Source organism: Epargyreus clarus, unplaced genomic scaffold (genome assembly GCF_041222505.1).
Source record: "Epargyreus clarus isolate Ecla_fem2 unplaced genomic scaffold, WU_Ecla_fem_2.2 ptg000003l, whole genome shotgun sequence".
Classification (NCBI taxonomy): Eukaryota; Metazoa; Arthropoda; class Insecta; order Lepidoptera; family Hesperiidae; genus Epargyreus; species Epargyreus clarus.
In genome coordinates, this window is record NW_027332211.1 from 11,576,397 (window position 1) to 11,595,804 (window position 19,408).

Consider the following 19,408-nt stretch of genomic DNA (forward strand, 5'->3'; position numbering starts at 1 on the left):
ATGTTAGTTACCGTACTCTTCCGAAACGGCTTTACCGATTTTCACCAAATTTTATATGCATATTCAGTAGGTCTGAGAACCGGCTATTATCAATTTTTCATACCCCTAAGTGATAAGGGTTGTTCACCCTTAACATTTTTTTTATTTATATGGAAACGCAACATGCCGGGTGGCTAGTATATTAAATACATTTGGGTGTTATTTTATATGGTATCAGTTACTTGTCATTAAATAAAACAGTGTATCGAGCATTGTAATTATGTATAATTAATATAAACCTAATAACAAAACCTACAAATATAAAGGCTTTTTATAGTAACAAAATTTGCAAATAATATAAACAAGTTCTTCTTGTTCAAGTCTTGTTAGTAAAATGAATAAAAATGCAAGTGCGATTATAGGACCTAGGGTTATTCGAGGACATTTACAATCATCATAATCATTAAATTTATAGATTTAATGCTAACTTATACATAAAACCATTCATATAATATTTACATCGTGCGGATGGAGTTCTTGCGTCAAGTAATTTGAAAAATAAGACCCTAAATATTTTTTGATAAGATTAGAGGCAACATACATCATGCAAAACTTTTATAGTCCGCATCTTTACGCCTCAACATGCGCATTTTTTGAAATATCAACGTAATAGATTATTTAACGCAATAGCGCTTAAAAATGCTTTTTATAATTCCAATAAAAATGTATCACATGATTTCGATAAATACACAGCTAACTGAATTAGCTACGTAATAAAAAACAAAACAGTCGTACATAAATATTAAATGCTTTTTAAACCGAAACGAAAATGCGACAAAATTGGAAACGATTATGCTTATTGTCGCTTAAATTGACCATATATAGAACTTTATATATAATATTTGGTATTGAAAGCCCGTGAGACTCATACGCTTACGACAGGTACGTTACTTACAACAATATCAAATATTTAGCGTTAAAGTTTCTATAGTAGAGTTGAATGTTTTTGAGTTGTTGATCTACTACGTAGTTCAATTATATTTAGCTTTTTAGTTGAAAGAAATTCCTTTTATAAAATCATTACGTGAAATTGAACACGCGAATTTTTGTCAAACTTAAAATGTAATTAAATGTTTCGTGGCAAATTTGCACAATACACTTGGGCCAAGTCTAAACTGTATTTAAAACGCGCAAAATTTTCTAGTATCTAAGCTATGACTGTCAAATCTATATAAGGGGTATAAAAGCAAAGGTGCTTCAGGAAAGACATCTAAGTTCTTAGCGATTTTCTGTAGTGACACAGAAATTATTTATGAACGCTAGTTTCGAAAAGCCTTTTACCGTGAGTCGTGTCTATGTACTTTAACGTCAAGTTTAGCATATTGTTGCTTTCGAGCTGTATAATTTAATATACCCAATTAAAAAGAAATGAAATTGTTGACTAAAGCGTTTTGCTTTTATACCTTTCATATATCTAGAGGCCGCGCCAACCTGCTAGTCCGCTCTGAAGTTGTTGCGAGCAGGTGTAGTCATACACTTTGCTATGGCGTCGCGATTCATTTCAATATTTACTAGCGGATTAGCAGTTTTACGCGGACTATATATAGGTAAAACCAGCTCGTATAGTATCTTGTAGGTGAAGTGTTCCGCTAGATGGCGGGCAGGTCGCGGCGCTCGGCGGGCGACAGCGCGGGGTGCCACACGTCCACGATGAGCACGAGCCGCGTGGCGGTGCCGTTGTGCCACACCTCGTGCTCGAAGCTGTCGTCGAACATCAACACCTTGCCCACTTCCCACTGCCTGGAATTGTATGATATACGTTCATTTGCATATTTCATTTAATTATATAATGGTCGACTTAATGCCTATTGGCATTTATCATTGCCACTACCAGCAAGTGTATACTATATTACTTCTACTACAAATAAAGAGACGAAAAGTTTGGAAAATCCAAAAGTGCACGACTCATAATGCTCATTTAATTATGAAATATAAAAAAAAAAAACTTAAGTCGTTCAAAATTAATTGCCGAATAAACAGCTGTAGTAGGAAGAAGGTACTGCACAAGCGCCCCTGGTGGAATAAATGTACATAATATCTATAGATATACAGTCTTGTAGTTTTCGTTTTTTATTAATTGCAATTAAACGACACTGAATTAATTAATCATTCGCATTCAGTGACCTACAATCGTCGATTAGAATTAAAAAAAAAAAAAAAATAACTCAAATGATGGATTTTTTCACAAGTTACAGTGTTTTCAGGTTTCACACATGACGGACAGGAAATTTTTTTTTAACCTATTTTGGTGTTTTTTTCCAATTCTATTGCAGTAAATCCATTTTTAAAGAGTATGGAATTAATCTCCATTAAAATATCTCGACAATAGTATGCAAAATATCTTGATTCCGTGAACTATCAAGGCTATAATAATAAAAATAGCCGCCAAAATGAAGCGAAAAAAATTTTTCGATCGTAAAGCACTCTCTGATGCTTCGCATCATGAGTCGTGCAATAGTCAAACATTTACAAATATTCACCAAATTGGTATGGTGACTACTGCGATACGCGGATCATCGTGTAACATAGTGTATCTTTACGAGTACATGTTTGTACGTATATACGTTTGAAAGTAAATGGCATCAGTTGTCACAGGGAATCTTTATGATACTATCAAATTTAGAAAGCATCGTGTCTAGAAGCAGCATAAGCGGAGCCTTAACAAACGATCCACATAAACACCGACCTGGTCTCGTGTCCGACGCGCAGGTAGGCGCCCTGCGTGTTGCTGAGCGCGAGGTGCAGGCGCAGGCGGCAGTTGGTGGGGCCCACGTGCGCGCGCACGTGCGTGCCGCCCGACAACGCGCTGAACTTCACCTGCACAACATTATGTTTAAATATAAAGGAAGGATATTTTTTACAAAGGCGTGAAGTATGCTGTACTCGGATTGATCGTAAATGCATTTTTTTATGATATAGGACTAGCAGACGGGCATGCAGTCCACCCGATGGTAACATCCGTAATCAAACCCAGATAGGATAAGATATTTCTACTTGAGGTCGTCCACAGATGCGTCGTTACCCCTGAAGACTAAGCTGGAAAACCTCGGAAAAGTATGTCTCTCTTATCACACCCTTCAAACTAGAACACAGCAGCGCTTAACGCTGCTGTTATGAGGCAGAAATAGGTGTGGAGGTGATGTCGCTAGAGTCGAACCACAAAGGGTTCTACCACCAAGATTTATAGATGGAAATATTAAATTAGCAATATAAATTAAAAGTCTGTTTGGATATTGTCCAAATACATACGCAAAATTTATAAACTGTATAGCTGTGCATCCATGAGAATCAATACTATGTCTATAGTTTTACAAATTACTCGCTTTGTCTATTGATGCACTAGTGATAAAATAAACAATATCAGGATAACACACATTTTATTTACAAAAACCACTCCAGTAGAAAATACGCCTTATTGCAATAAACAGTTATTTCTTAAATAGTGTTATGTTTACCTGTCCGCGGCGGCATCGCGCGGCGGGCTCGCGGCGCACGATGGCGCATGTGACGGGCGCGCGCTCGCAGCGGCCGGGCACCTCGCGGCCGCGCACGAACACGTCCAGCTGCGACCACTCGCCGCGCTCGCGCAGCCCCTCGCGCTCGCGCTCGTACAGCGCGCGCGCCGCCTCGCCCTCGCGCAGGATGTCGCGCCACGCCGCCTCCAGCTCGCGCGCCAGCCGCGCGTACGGCGTGCCCGCCACGTCCCACCACGGCTGGCTCTGCAGCCGCTCCACGTTGTACAGCGACCGCTGCAGCGGCGACAGGAAGTGGCCGAGCTCGGCGCCCCGCCGGTGCACCGCGTCCGCCTCGTCCTTCCGCCCCAACATCAGGAGCGCGTCTCCCAGGTGGTAGTAGAATCGGGGCTCGTTCGCGGCGCCGGCGTCCCCTTCCAGCGCTCTCTTGAAGTACGTCACTGCCTCTTCGAGCTTGTTGTGCTCGGTTTTTAGGATGAAGCCGTAGTGTGCTAGAGCAACGCGGTCGTTGGGCCATAGGCGTAACGTTTCTCTGAGCACTTCACTGGCCAGATCGGCTCTGAAATAACCAAATTGTATGTTTTACCTCTTTAGTAACAGAGTAAATCTCAGTCAGTCGTTTTCAATATTGCATGCTTACCTATTGGCCATGAGAAACGATATAGTCAAATTATTTCGGTGTGTCACATCATTTGGAAATCGGCGTATCAATAATCTGTACACAGGTTCAGCATTTAAGTAGGTGCCTGAGAACATAATAAGAATTATAAAAAAAAGTGCAGAAATATTACTTTTATAAGATGTCAAAAAATTGTCAATTGCTAAGAATAAAAAAAACTATTTGTAATAAATTATTTAAAGGTAATTCAAGTGTATGAGAAATGAGATCTCATAAAAAATGAGTCTTTGCCGTTTAATATATAATCATGCATGTGCTTCTTGCAAGTATGCAAGCCTTACTAACCTCTAAATTTTATTCTATCGATGGTTCGGAGCGCGACTACGACGAGCTTCTTATCGGAGATTCCCTCATTCATCTTCAGAAGTTGAAGGTACGCGGATATAGCCTGCGCCAGCACGCGGTTGTCGCGCTGCGCCTCGGCCCTCGCGTCGAGCGCGCGCGCCCGCAGGTACAGCGCGCGGCCGCTGCCCGCCAGCTCCGGTGCGCTGGTTCGCTCCTCGCACGCTCCAAACGCGCCCTCCGCACGTTAGTACACAACAATCACACAATACACGCACACTCATTCACTACGTTCGATTTCGAATCGAACGACTCGCATTCGACGTCGAACTATCGAATGGCTCCTACGTTCGATTTTAAAGGATCGAATGACTTGAATTCGGTTTTAAACGATCGAACGTCTGCTACATTCGATTTTGAACGACCGAACGTACACTACTTGGGGGTTAGTCGTCGGCGCGGCGCCGGGGGCTCGCGGGGTGCGGCGCGGGGCCGGCCGGGGCCGCGCGGACGAGGGGGGAAAATGGCACAACGAGCAAGGATGAAAGAGATTAAGTAAGTGCAAAAATTGTTAGTCCAGCCAGTCCTGGAATTCGTCCAAATTGGTTTAGAATTAAATATTTCATTTTGATTTAAATGACGTTATATAATTTTCAGGAAATTGGTGTATTCTTATTTTGTTTTTTATTAATGCGAAGCGAGGATTTTTATCATGCAGAAAACGTTGTCCACTCCGTAAGTATCACACACAATTTAACGCTAAATAGGAATACACCAATACAGATATTTAATTTCTTTGTATTCTAAATTCAAGGGAAAATCTTAGTATACGTCTCATATTTAAATAAAAATATTTAAAAAGTTTCAGTTCTATCGTTTGTCCTTTAGTATAATTTTCAAAACTTAAGACTATCACTGCTAGTATAACTAGAAATATATCAGTTAGAAGAATTGTGCACCTTGAGTAAACACTGACTGCACACAGGGTTATAATATATTCATAATAAATTAACTCCATTTGAGCAGCCTGAAGAGTTCTACAAAATTAAAAGTTATATTCTTACTTGGCGGAGGTCTTGTTCAGCTTTATCCAGCTGTTCGCGCCAGAACACCTCGCTGGGCTCGCCCGGCCAGTCGTCCTCTACGCTGTTACCGCCGTCTTCTACAAACACAACAAATGTTATAACGCACGCACATAATAAATTATTTAGTATTCAACATTTATTCCTACTGTACTATTCGTTACACAGTATTTCCGTCATAAATAGTATTTTTTTTAGAAAAATAAAATATGATAGTAATGTTTAAAATGTTTGTCATCTATTTAATTACAAAAATGCACTAAATATTCCTTAATTCTTACTCTTGTATGTTGTCATCTCATGAAGTTCTATAATGATAGAGTATAGATAGGAATATGTTTTTAATTTACTATACATTCTTAAGCAAAGTATTTTCAACAGTAAGCAAAAGATAATAAAATTTCTACAGATGTCGGGTTTATCGTTTACACGGGGTTAGTATTTAAAACCAGGATAGCAAGAGTTAATTTACAGTAAATGGCGATAAAATAATGAATGAATAAAATGGTTTGTCTGATTTATGAATTTATGCTTATTTACACGATAGTAAAACATAATATCCTCACTTGAAAATTTTAATCTGTTTTAGGTTTATCTTGTTACACTAGCTTAAACGGAGATATATTTCAGGTAGGTCCTTACAGGACTGAGTAAGGCTATTTTTTTACTCAGAGTTTCTGGGAAAAACAAAAACATGCACAAAAACGTGTACGATGCCGCGAAAGTAAATTCATGCGTGTACAAAATGTTGATTAGTTTCTCTTCTAACTAAAATCAACGTACAATAATAATTATATCTGTGTACACGAAATTTGCTACAGCTATATGTTAAACTGGCCTGAAACACTAACCCCGTAAACCATATATTATCAAAATCATCAAAAAAGTTAATATCACTCACATTTTGTTAGTCATGCCAACAGTGATTGTTAATTGGTTACTGATCTCATGCGTCAGCTACGCGGCGGTTTGTACAAGAAAGCGGACACACGTCAACGAGTCGCGTTTACTGTGTTTTTGTCCCGGCCTCTCCGGCTCCGGCAAGCGGCCGTATTTAGCCTCCAAACGAGTCAGCAACTCCGCATCGTCTACATCAGATATTTCCTCCTCATCCTCTACTTCTTCGTCAACTTCCTCTTCCACCTGTTCATCGTCAATGATCTCTACGTCTTCCTCTACATCTTCCGGTTCCTCTTGTTTCTTAACCGCAGAAACCTTTTGGACCAATTTGGGTATTTCTTCTTTCTCCTCTAATTCCTCTTCTTCGTCCACTTCTTCATCTGCTTCGTTCTCATCCTCATCGCTATACAATTCCTTAGTGTCATCTTTAGTTTTTTGTATTTTCTGATCCTATTTAACAATGATTGAAAGTTGATGTTATTACAAATAATAAATCGATACTGAACGGATGTTCAACAAAACGGCCCTATTACTTACTACCTCGGCTTCTTCATCTACCTCCGCATCCTCCTCTATTTCCTCACTTTCTTGTTTCTGCACAGGAGCTGCTTTTACGAAGGAAGCAGTTTTTTGAACAATCTCCTCATCAATCTTTGGTTGAGAACTTTGCAGCGGAATAGCTTTTGCAGCTTCCTCCGATATTAGGGTCATTCGCCGATCGGACAGAGGAGTCTCTTCCCTACTAGCATGCTCCTCCTGTTCACTTTCAGGCGCATCTGTTACGGGAATAGGAATCAGCGCTTAGTTTGTACTCCCTCAAGCGATTTATACGTGACAGTCCCCAGTCAAATATTTACAACAAAGAGTTTAATGTCAAGTAATCAAGTGTGTATAAAAAGTGTATTTAAAACGGGGGGAGATAGTATTGCGTGACAAACGAGTGCTTCGCATCAAGGGAGTCTGACACGTTGGTATTACTGTAACAAGTGCGAGCTGAGAGCACTACAGCCTACAGTACGAGGTACGCACCGCGCGGGCCCGTGGCGCGGCGCACGACGGCGTGCGTGGCGGCCAGCAGCGCGCCGCCCACCGCCAGCCTCAGCCACACTGCAACACACGCGCCACACGCTTAGACTCTCTGCCCAATGCCACCCTGTCTGACGGCGACGTCTCGACCGCCTACGAGACGGGGAGATAATGTTTACTCCAAAATCGTGAAAACGATTTTTCCACCGGCAAGCGGATGATGTGATTGTCGCTGTGAGTATTTACAGGTTTCGATTTTAATGAAGTGTAACGTTACCGAAGTATTCGTCTAGCGGGAGAAATATAAAATTCAAACAAGAATTTATAAAATTCGGATCGGCCGAACGAACGCTGGTGATGTCGCGAGCCAAATGTGACACGTGACATTGGGGAAAATCATTTACAAACGAAACTATGTTAAGTTGTATTAGGATTGTGTTGAAATTAGGTGGAAGCATAAAAATTGTATTTACCTCCTAAGTGTTCGTGACCCTGGGCAAAGATTTGCCCTAGAAAGTTTAAGAAGGACATGTTATCAGTATGAGTATTCTAAATTAATACTAAACGTGCACTGACGCAGCTGCAGATGACACAAATAAGCGAGTTTAGCGCGCGGAGAACGCGTGGGCGCCGCGTGGGAGGAGCGTTACATACAATATTTCACATAATTTTCATACCCAGCTGTTGTTACGTTTACTACTATTGTCCACTGTTCTAATTACTTATGACGTAATTTTTAATTATTTATCTATGAATACGAGTATATTTATATTTACTTAGAGTTAAGTCATTTAATAGAAAAAGTCAATTAGCACGTCTTGTAAATTGTGAAAATTGATATAAAAAACGATTTATTTTTCAAATGGACAGTGTTTTTGATATAATGTGTTATGTGTTAATAATTTATAGTAAAATATGTATGTATTACCGACCGGCTGGATAGAATGACGTGTTAATTACACAATGTGAAGTTTCATATAAAATCATTCTCTAACTAATTATTTTCTTTTTCACGTTATTTCTTTTGTATTGCACGCCATTTATTTCCCGCTATTAAGCCTTTAATTCTGATTAAGATTATCCCAAAACTATTAATTAATTTTAACTCAATTTATAGTATACAACATCACAATTTATCATTCTTATTATTGCATTAACATGCTTATTTTTATTATTCATCTGTAGTAATTATTGAATGCAAAATATATACATATGTTGTTGTTGAACGGTATTCAGCCTAATATAAGCTCTGGATCTAAATTAATTTTTAAAAGCCTCGTCACAGCAGAATAGTGATTTTTGGTAAAACATTGTCCTTCCACTTTTAAACAGAGAAAATGTACTTTTTAAAATCTAGCTAACCCTATATTAATGACGCATATTATTTCTACCTATAAAATTAGTAAAATGAGGTCATTTTGTAGCGCTGTTAGTGGTTAATATGGGTTAATTTTATGATAAAAAAGCAGACGTAAATATGAGCAATTAGTAAAAAACCAAACCACACACTACCTACTCAATAATAAATTAATGCATTCTTAATAAACTTGTATCATAATCCGGCAATACTGTTTTAAATATATTTTTACTATCATTTATTTTACATAAGCTTTCACTCGCGATAGAACTCGCATGCACTGTATTAAAAGTTTTCATCAGTATTTTTTTTTTCAAAAAGCATATGTCAATTTCCATATGATATCCCACCAATATTGTTTCTCTCTTTTCCAAACTTAACCTCTACAAACAGACAAACAAACATCTTAAAGCGAGATTTTTATGTTTTGACATCATGCAAATAAGCATAAAATATGAGTATAGATAATGACAGTTATCTTGAAATAACATGTTTAAATTTCTTTTATCACTTATTATTATTAATAGAACAACAAGATATCTTAACAGATCCATAGATCGAAGTACAAATTCCAGCATGACGAAACGTGGAACCCTTTGTAATGGTTCAATTGCGGAAGTACTCGTCCAACCACCGCTCGGTCTATTTCAGTAACAGCGACAGTAATGGCGTAACTAAATAGCGTGCTAATGAGCACATGGCGTCCCCATGTTTCACCAGCTCGCCACATAAGTTAGCAATGAGATAAAATCTGCTTTTATTCGAATTTTCTTTTATCTTAGAACTTGACTTACTTTTGGGCAACATTATTTTGTGGTAAGCTATAATTTAACGCTAGGCAAACAATTAATTATCATACACCTAAGCCTGTACTAAGTGATTACTACGGTTAAATGCCTCAAGGCATATTTACATAATGTTCGTATCTTACTATAAAATTCAGCCCTGAATAAGTAGCGCGAACGCTGTTACTATTACTCACTTCCACAGAGAGAAGATGTCCACGTGTCAAAACGGGAGATATCTTGTAATTTTTTTTTGTATTATATCAACACTTAATATGTACATGCCTTAAATCATAACAATGAATTAAAAAGGAATGTGAACGTGGAACGATTGACTGTAGACCAGCTTTCTGTCTGAAGAAATTTGATATCTTACCTATCTCTTAAATAATTCACCGAAAATATTTATTGACAAATATGCATTGAACATAGCAGTTTCAATGCTTTATTTTGATTTAATACTATTCAGAATATTGACCGATTGAATATTGTATTTACAACAATTCGGTATTGATGAACGTTTTGCAGTGACGATATCTAGGCGTTAATATGAAAGGTATGGTACTCACTGTGGCTGGAAGATTGCTCTTCTTCTTGACGAAGTTGCTCCTGCTGCTTCTCGTATTCTTCCTCTTCCGCCAGCGTGTTCGGTGCTACTTCTGTGGAAACCTCATCTTCAATCTGTATTGTGAAAATAAAAGCATTTTTATGTAAGAGGATTGCAAAAGATTGAAAGATATAATTAAAATGCATCACAGATACTTTAGTGATTACATGCAAGTTATGCAAATATTTTAAATAATTTTATTTAACTAAGACATTTTTAACTTCATCAGAATAGGTATATTTATTATTTGATCTATATAACAACTACGAATATACTAAAACGAACGATAATGGTTTTTAAACGCAAGAGCAACTAAAAACTATATGTAACAATTTCAGCAAAGGACAAAATTTAGACATTAAGACAAAACAAATTTATTACTTAAAATTTAGAATATTTTCTGATCTATTTAAGTATTGTTGTCATCATCACCATCAACCCATTACTGTCCCACTGCTGGGCACCGGTCTCCTCTCATAACGAGAAGGTTAGTATTGTTGTAATTACACTTACATATTAATAGTGACGAAATAAATGTTTCTTTACATAATTTGTTGTGCATACCTCATCGTACGGCTTGCCGGACGGCGGCGGCGCGATGCGCTCCACGGCGGGCTCGTCCAGATCGTCCACTACCAAGAATTCACTATCGTCCGCCCCCTCCTCTTCATCAGGATTTACCAATTCCACTGATGTATCTAAGTGAATATAATTTAATTAATAAGAACAATACACTACTAGGTAAAAAAGTTTATTATGGCAGGCTCACATCTTTCTACAACACATGCTATTTACATTCATTTTTGTCCAAGTGCATGGGCTAATTTAATTTTCAATATCATTGCATACACAGATAAGCAAACAGACTTTTTAAAACATGCATGTATGCATAGGGATTTTCCCAAAGAAACATCAAATACTGTCTAAAATAGCAATTTTTTAGAATACAGATGAACTCTTTGACTATGAAACTCTTCAATTTGTATATTCACGCCATATAGAACCACTTAGTCGTACCTTCTTGTTTCTCCACACTTGTCTCTGGTAGCGCTACCTCTACTGACTCGGGCTCCTCTTGATCCAAGACTTCTTTCTCTATCTTTTCTATCTCCTCTTCGATCTCTTCCTCGTGTTCTTCTTCATGTTCATCGTCATCCTGCACGTTGAAAATATATTTAAACTAGCTGACCCGGCAAACGTTGTGTTGCCATATAATTAAAAAAATGTTAAAGGTGAACAACCCTTATCACTTAGGGGTATGAAAAACAGATACTAGCTGATTCTCAGACCTACTGAATATGCATATAAAATTTGGTGAAAATCGGTAAAGCCGTTTCGGAGGAGTACGGTAACTAACATTGTGACACGAGAATTTTATATATAAGATGATACAAACTATATCTCCTTTTTACCTCGATTGATCTTTTCAGACATATTTTTATAAGTTTATTTGAATTATTATATTATTTGCTGAAAATTTGAAGCAGTCCAAGTTACAAAATAGTTTAGATTATATATAGATATGTTGCTTTTAAAACAACGCGTAAGGTAGCATTGTGTCATAAGGATATAAGTCAGATAAAAAGATTTTAACACAGTAAATAGTCACGCTTTACGAGAAAAATAAAGATTTTGGAGCTGACCCTGCAAAGGTCTGATTTTGTTATATTTCCTTCCACAGCTTTAAAATATTTTAATGCATTTTCTGCCTAACATTGACTTCATAATGTTAATGACTACTGCACGAAGTGATACAATTTTGAGTAATATAATACACAACGTAAGCGTGTTATAGTGATGTAAGCGACACTCTTTTTCTGTGGCTTCCATGAGGGACACTGGGTTAATCGATTTGTAATTCTGATGTTCTGTGCACATGCTAAAGGTCAGCAGCTGCTAGAAAATATTGGCCAGAAAAATTAAATAGAAAACTTTAAACGTTTATAGCTCCAACTACTTTCGATCATTTTTTTAACCGATTGCAACCAGATATTTATAGTATCATGCAGAAGAGCTTTGAATGACATTAACATATTAAAATTATTATTGTAGACTAGCAAGTCATGGCTAGCTTCTTGAAACTATGATGAGTGATGTCCTAAGGAACAGGTAGTATTACACAGTAAGCATAAAAATGTCAAATGTTGCTAATCGATTTTAATATCTATGTTAAACTAGATATGGGTGTTGGTATTGAACAATCTACATTGATATGTAGTAATATTTATATGAATGTTTTATAATGAAGACAATTCATGTGAAGGTAAAATATACATAATTGGAAAGACATTTATAAAGATTTTATACTATAATCTTTGATTGATCAATGATCAAAATTGAAATTTTTGTTACAAATACTAAAAACATATTATATAATCTTTAAATAGTAATTGTTCAACTTCACAACAACCAATTTCACAAAAGCGGTTTGTTTTTACTTCAATAGTCTTTTTAGTTGCCACCCAGCTTCATTATTGATACTCTAAACAAAACCTTTATTTAAAGTTTTTGTACTTATTTTATAAGTCTTGTTAATACATATTTTAAATTGCTGTTATACTAGAAGTCATAAAAATACTCGTGCCATTGATAAAGCTTCATATATGTTAGTAGCCAATCATATCGTTTAGTTTGCTGCCACACGTTTCACATCACTATTTATCTGCACCTCATCATTATCTTCTTTGCTGTTTTCATCGTCGTCATCATCAGCGTTGTCATTTTCAACACTTCGATTATCGATTTCTTCCTCATTATCATCGTCGTCATCATCATCATCATCTATGTCTTTTAACTCATTACTATCATCATCCTCCTCATTAGTATCTATCCTATTGTTATCATCTTCATCATTTTCATCTTGATCATCGTCGTCGTCTTTGTCGTCATCGTCGTTGTCATCGTCATCATCATTTGCATCATGTTTAGCCTGTTCAATTTGAGAGAATAATAATATCTTTCCTTTATAACTAAATGTACATACATACATAATTAAAATCATGCACCAATGTTTGTATTGTTTGTATTTTACAGACTGAAGCAAAAAAGGGGTTACATTGCAGTATCAATTTTTTTTTCTACTTTTTTCTTATACAAAATCCAGTAAATAATAAAGCTTGTTTATTTTTAAAAGGTTAAAAAGTCAAATATGTGTTTTATAAGTTAAAATTCTTTCTCGGTATATGCAAATGCCATGCAAAACACAGTTGTCTACTTTTTTGAGCAAAGAAAATCACACCTCAACTTTGATATCTTGTTCTTCACTTCCCTCATCGTCCTCTTCGTCATCATCATCATCGTCGTCGTCATCAGCTTGATCAGCGTCGTTAGCTTGTTGATCTTCATCCTCATCTTCTTCTTGATCTATCTCTTTAGATTCATCTTCATCTCCGTCATCATTTTCGTCGTCGTCTGCATCTTCACCTTCTTCGTCATGACCTTCCTCATCATCATCATCATCTTCGTCATGATCGATCTCCTCGTCGTGTTCGTCTCCGTTATTGTCGAGATCGTTTTCGGATGCGTGCTCATCATCATCATCAGTATGCTCCTAAGCATTGTTGAATGAGTTTTGTATCTATTATCACCCTTACTAACTTCGACGGATACCACATGTTTGTTGAATTTAAATCATAACAGATACAACTTGATAATAAGTATGTGATTTAAAAAATGATACTTACTGCAGGACATTAAAATCACTGGAAAACATTATTTTGGTACGGATTTCAGTATTAAGGTGTATTATTGTATTTCATACTACAATATGAAATGGTAATGTTTGTATGCATATTCTAAAGGTATTATATTATATATTTAACACAGATGAAATTATCTAATATGATTCTAAACTTATACAAAAATTGCAAATACTACTCTATTCTTTAATTCAGAATAATGTACAGTGGTGTTAGATAATTTGATACTTACATGATGTTTTAATTCTAGTGTATGTTCATCATGGTGATCATCATCAGGAGCCTCCTCTATCCAACCATCGAGTACTCCAGAATAACGAGATTCTACCGCATTCGCTTCCACTGTAATTGAGTTAATATAAAACAATTATTAATCATGACTTTATTCTACATTTACTTTCATTCAATTTGAAGTACACCAGTATTATCACATTGCTTCATTAAGAATTATGGAGTAAATACCTCTTACATTACATTACTTAATAATAAATTCCTAAGAAAGATTAATTTTTAATTACAGACATTCTTCAGTTATACGAAAGTACATATGTAGTAGTAGAATAGTCTTTTGTGTTTCATATATAATTGATATATAAGTGGTATGACAAAAAAAACCTACATCAAATACTTACATTCAGTGAGGCCTCTGTTTTCCAGTATGATTAATCCAATGAGAGTAACAAGAACAGCTAGGAGTGAAAAGAATATGATCTTTGCACACCAGTGTCCTCCAGTGCCATGCTCATGCTGTGAGTGCATCAACACATCTCCCTCGCCAAACACTGCCGCTGTCCCACGGTGCTCCTCCACGCTCAGCTCATCTGGAAATACAGAACAGAAATATAAGTATAATTTATGTAATGTTACTTGGTACTAAGACAATTGTTAGACACTTTATAGATTACTTGCATTACAGGTGCTATGTATTTTGCACTATACTGTGATTATTACAATGTGAATTTCTTTAAGAAATATTAACAATAGTAGTAATAGTGGTAGTGGCAGTAGTTTAATTATAGTATGTAGTAGTGACACCTCGCATAGCTGCAATGGCAGGAATATTTGTTTCAAAGTAGTTGTCAATGCACACTTCAGATTCCTAGGAGGATTAGCTAGTAGCACTAGTGTATATCAAATTACAGTGTAAACTCTTTATAACGTCATTCTCTATAACGAAAAACTCTCTATAACGTAGAAATAAGTTCAATTGGTTGGTTTACATTAAAACCCATACATTGATTCACTCTTTATAACGCAACAGTCACTCTCTATTACGAAGAAATACGTTCATATTTAGACGAGAACAATATTTTTACACTGGAATTGTTTTATAAGCAGCTAAAAAACTAACCTTTTGAGGTGCCGAAAGTTTTAAGAAAGATTACGGGGTTCATAAACGGCCCTTTCGCTTTTGTTCTTGTTATTTGCCTTAACACGTGTGCCATTATATTCTTAGATTACATTGTCTGCAGGAATTTGTCTGTCTAAGTACTATACATACCATGGACACCAATCGCGTATTATCAGTTGTAAATCAACTTTGAAATTGTCAAGATGGCCAGTAAGCATTAAAGAAACGAAAAAGTGTGACAGAAATGATTGCAATTGGTTTTGGGTTGATTTTTTCTCCTCCCTCCCTATAACGAAAACTCTCTATAACGAATAAATATGCTCGGTCCCTTGAAATTCGTTATAAAGAGTTTACACTGTATATATATTTAGATTTTCATGAATAACAGTTATTAAATTCACATTTATGTACTATTGTCTATATTATATTGCCATAAGGCAACTTGTAAGTACATTTTGTACTGAAAAGCCCATTAAAAAACGCTACAGGATTTAAATTAATTATTCTAATAGGTGATATTTACAACAAAAATCTTTACAACACGTGTCGTAAATATTGCAGGGCTTAATTAAATAGTCTATTTTATTGTTTAATTTACTAATGTTGAGAAAAAGTACATATAGATGGTACAATTGATGGAACAATAAGATGAATGTATGAATTTGGTGACATAAAAAAAATACATTTTATTACCTTTCTTTCGTTTTTTATCTTTGCGCTTCCTTGGTTGTACATCGCCGGACATGGCTCAATTTAATCTGACGCTCCGTAGGCGGCAGAAGAGATCCCCCTATTGTTTCATAACCCTGGGTAAACAATGGAATCACAATGAACCAGCAACTTATATATACAGTAATCTAAATGCGCAATTTTAATGAACATACAATATATTGGCGCACGTTGGAATTTTAAAATAACCTACATAACAAAGTATGTACTGTACCGCCACGGGTTTCTTGAATTTATTTTAGATTTTAACCTAAAAATAACCGGCAAAGACAGCTGGGGAAAGACAGAGACGGGTATATAATATAAAAGACTTGACAAGTTGACAATTAACAGACATTTAATAAAAATCTTACAAAGTTGTCAATAACTTCGTAAGATTTTTATTAAAATTTTATATACAATAATGGAATTTGTATAAAATATAATAACGACAAACCAACTGGCATTTTAAATATATCTTTTATTACTCCATTTTTCTTTACTAGATAACTTAAGAAATGGATAGTTTTAATGACTCTATTTATCAATAATATTGACATATTATTACAAAAATCTCTAAAATTATTAATTTTACAAATAAAGTTTGTAGTTCTTAAGACCGTTATTTTACTAAATGGATGTACCTCCTAAAAACTTTTTACTTAGGGAAATTAAAAAAATACTAACATATCTTATTACTTACAAAATAAATGACTTATCGCCGAAAACCGCCACACATACAGAAATGTTTGTACTGACTATAGCTTGTGTTTTGACGAATAGTGCGTACGAGTCTTTTTTTTATATTTTAGCATTTTATTTACTTTTTATATAAAATTTTCAAACTCCACATGGCAAATAAATAAACAGCTGTTTCTAGACGGTTTACAGCTGATTGTGTGATCTGACATCAAATATTTGTTTGATTGTTTGACAGTCTGACAATAGTGACAATACCGATATTACTGACATTGACGTCGTCAACGAGGTGTGATTCTGATATCATCGAAATTAATTTTATTGTAAATAATGTTTTACTTTTACTTTTGTATTTTTATATTCCCGAAGTCACTATATAATAACCTATAGATATAATACTTCAGATTACATAATCTTGTTGCATTGCATTGCTACTTTGATTGTTAAAAGATTACTTTAACTTCAGCCCGGCTCTTTTGGTTTTGAACACCTGGCTTTGTAAGGAAAGATGAACACAATGAGTGAAACTATAGTATTGTACGATGGATACTCAGAGATGAATTCAGATGACGAAATGTCAGCTAATTGCTCATGTACCCTTATAACTGGACCACACAATGTTATCGTCGACACCATGACAGCATGGGACTCTGAGCTGATAATAAATGGTAAATATTTTCTTATTCTTACAAGATATTACTTAATTGTTCTGTAAATTCAGTGTAATTTTTCTTATTCCTTTTTTCTGTATCAGGTCTGAAGAAACACAATATTTCGCCCAATGATATTCACTATGTTGTTTCTACTCATGGACATTCGGATCATGTTGGCAATAACAACCTCTTCATGAAGGCAAAACATATTGTTGGATACAGCATATCCCATAAAGACAAGTATTTTATTTATCCATTTGATAAAGGTACAGTATCTCTATTTATGTGACATAATTTATAAGTTGATCAGATTTGAAAGATTTATTTCTTGTTCTCAGGTGAGGAATATGTTATAAATGATGGAGTGAAGGTGATACCAACACCTGGGCACACAATGGCACATGTGAGTGTACTGGTCACCACCAAAGAAGGAACCGTAGCTATTGCTGGTATGTACATATTTGATTGAATCAAAACTTTTTTATGTACTATCTTTTCATATAATATTATTCTGCTTATGTTTATAGTTATAGACATAATATGTAAAATGAAATTAAATGCAACTACTAAGCCTTTTTGCTGTAATTAATTAAATCTTTAAAATACTCATAAAACATTGTGTATGTATAAGGTTCTATATTTTTAGGTGATTTATTTGAGAAGTTTGAAGATATTGAAAATCCTGATATGTGGAAAGATGCAGGCAGTGAGGATCCCATTCAACAAAGGAAGAACAGATCAAAAGTAGCATGTTTAGCAGATTGGATAGTACCCGGACATGGGCCAAAATTCCAAGTTACTGATCAAATTAGAGATGCTTTGAAAAAACAGGCATCAGAATAAATAGACATAATATAAACACTAAAAATGATGATCATGATCAGCTAAACTTTGTTACTAAACCCATTCCGTGCCGATGTGGCAAAACTGTAGCGGATGTAGCACAACTGTGGTGCCATCCGCACAGAATCGGTTAAGACATTTGCATTTGAAGACTGATGGTGTTTTGTGCTGCAAGATATTGTGATAGAAAGATCAAGTACATAAGTGTTATATGCCATTTATTTTTATAAGATGGATTTAATATTAAAGCCTAGATGTTAGGCAAGTTATGTAATTTTGCCAACAAAAAATAATTAAGGAAAAATTAAGTATGCTAATCAAATTATATTACTATGCATAATAAGTACAATTTATTGTAGTATTGTTAAATCTTATCCAATAAATAAGTACTTAATAATAACACAGCTTTTTTCTGCTTTTTTATATATTTGCATATACTTGTAAAAGAGTGGTGATAGCCCAGTGGTTGCAATGGGCCTTAAATACTACCAATCTGCATGTCTAGCACATTAGCCCAAACACATTTCACACTGAGAGGTAGTGTTGACGAACTTGGTTTTATTATATCTTCCAATTTCAATTAGTTCCTGTATATCACTTGAAGATGCCCATAATATTATTCTGATTAAAAAGATATGAATGAAAAGACTTTTTTGCATTAAATTTTATTACACATAGTACATGTAAAAGGATTTGTTTTACAAAAAATTCGGTGACAAAATAAGTTTTAGGTATATATTATAATTTATTCGAAGTATAATAACAATGTAATATTGAACAACACAGTTGTCTGATCTTAATATGAGGAAGCTGAACATAAAGATGTTTAAAATTCTTCATTTAAAGCAAAAAAGATATTTAAGAGTCTATTACTAAGATTAAACCTTTAGGGCAACATATATGAAAAAAAGGAAACAATTTAGCAATATTTTTTACAATAAAAGAACTTTTTGTTACATGTGCTTACACTATACATTCAGATTTTGAAAAATGTAACTCAAAACTAACATGAGAGACTAGAGAGTAATAAGTCAATAATACATCATTTGTTGTACTATTATTTTGATACATTTTAATATATAACGAGTTCTTACGATACGCGGTTTTAAATTTATTTATTGCAGATACTTCGACAGTTTCATGGATCGTGGTCACGGCGAAAAGTGTGGCTGAGAGACACCGTTGACAATTGCTAATGATAGATAGATTATTCCACACTCTATGTA

At 35.3% G+C, this 19,408-nt stretch overlaps 2 protein-coding genes across 8 annotated transcripts; one reads left to right on the top strand and one right to left on the bottom strand.

Moving 5' to 3' along the window:
* Nucleotides 1–1,056: 1,056 nt before the first annotated feature.
* On the bottom strand, nucleotides 1,057–16,333 carry Asph (Aspartyl beta-hydroxylase). Of its 6 annotated transcripts, none has more exons than XM_073088971.1 (18): nucleotides 16,223–16,333; nucleotides 15,973–16,085; nucleotides 14,561–14,749; nucleotides 14,161–14,270; nucleotides 13,469–13,780; nucleotides 12,899–13,159; nucleotides 11,248–11,386; nucleotides 10,795–10,928; nucleotides 10,193–10,304; nucleotides 7,485–7,562; nucleotides 6,993–7,231; nucleotides 6,566–6,905; nucleotides 5,538–5,635; nucleotides 4,477–4,711; nucleotides 4,153–4,258; nucleotides 3,495–4,071; nucleotides 2,726–2,856; nucleotides 1,057–1,779 (listed from the first exon to the last, which is right to left on the bottom strand). In XM_073088971.1, the coding sequence occupies exons 2-18, from the start codon at nucleotides 16,022–16,024 to the stop codon at nucleotides 1,629–1,631; spliced, it is 3,264 nt and encodes a 1,087-aa protein (XP_072945072.1). In that variant the 5' UTR covers nucleotides 16,025–16,085; nucleotides 16,223–16,333; the 3' UTR covers nucleotides 1,057–1,628. The 6 variants fall into 6 exon arrangements, with proteins under 6 accessions (XP_072945072.1, XP_072945078.1, XP_072945059.1 ...); XM_073088977.1 differs by having other exon boundaries at nucleotides 6,996–7,231; nucleotides 16,202–16,322; XM_073088958.1 differs by having other exon boundaries at nucleotides 16,202–16,322.
* Nucleotides 16,334–16,874: 541 nt separating this feature from the next.
* LOC140754225 (metallo-beta-lactamase domain-containing protein 1) lies at nucleotides 16,875–19,092 on the top strand. Of its 2 annotated transcripts, none has more exons than XM_073089182.1 (5): nucleotides 16,875–16,975; nucleotides 17,153–17,354; nucleotides 17,441–17,605; nucleotides 17,678–17,788; nucleotides 17,986–19,092. In XM_073089182.1, exons 2-5 carry the CDS (start codon nucleotides 17,195–17,197, stop codon nucleotides 18,180–18,182), a joined length of 633 nt encoding a protein of 210 aa, XP_072945283.1. In that variant the 5' UTR covers nucleotides 16,875–16,975; nucleotides 17,153–17,194; the 3' UTR covers nucleotides 18,183–19,092. The 2 variants fall into 2 exon arrangements, with proteins under 2 accessions (XP_072945283.1, XP_072945278.1); XM_073089177.1 differs by having other exon boundaries at nucleotides 16,897–17,009.
* The last annotated feature ends 316 nt before the right edge of the window (nucleotides 19,093–19,408 follow it).

Coding starts and splice junctions, on each gene's coding strand:
- Asph (XM_073088971.1), bottom strand. CDS start 16,024: ATGTCCGGCGATGTACAACCAAGGAAGCGCAAAGATAAAAAACGAAAG. Junction 11,387..12,898: donor GCAAAGAAGATAATGATGAG/GTGCAGATAAAT, acceptor TTCAACGTGCAG/GATGACGATGAACATGAAGA. Junction 10,929..11,247: donor AAGTGTGGAGAAACAAGAAG/GTACGACTAAGT, acceptor ATATTCACTTAG/ATACATCAGTGGAATTGGTA.
- LOC140754225 (XM_073089182.1), top strand. CDS start 17,195: ATGAACACAATGAGTGAAACTATAGTATTGTACGATGGATACTCAGAG. Junction 17,606..17,677: donor TATTTATCCATTTGATAAAG/GTACAGTATCTC, acceptor TCTTGTTCTCAG/GTGAGGAATATGTTATAAAT. Junction 17,789..17,985: donor AGGAACCGTAGCTATTGCTG/GTATGTACATAT, acceptor CTATATTTTTAG/GTGATTTATTTGAGAAGTTT.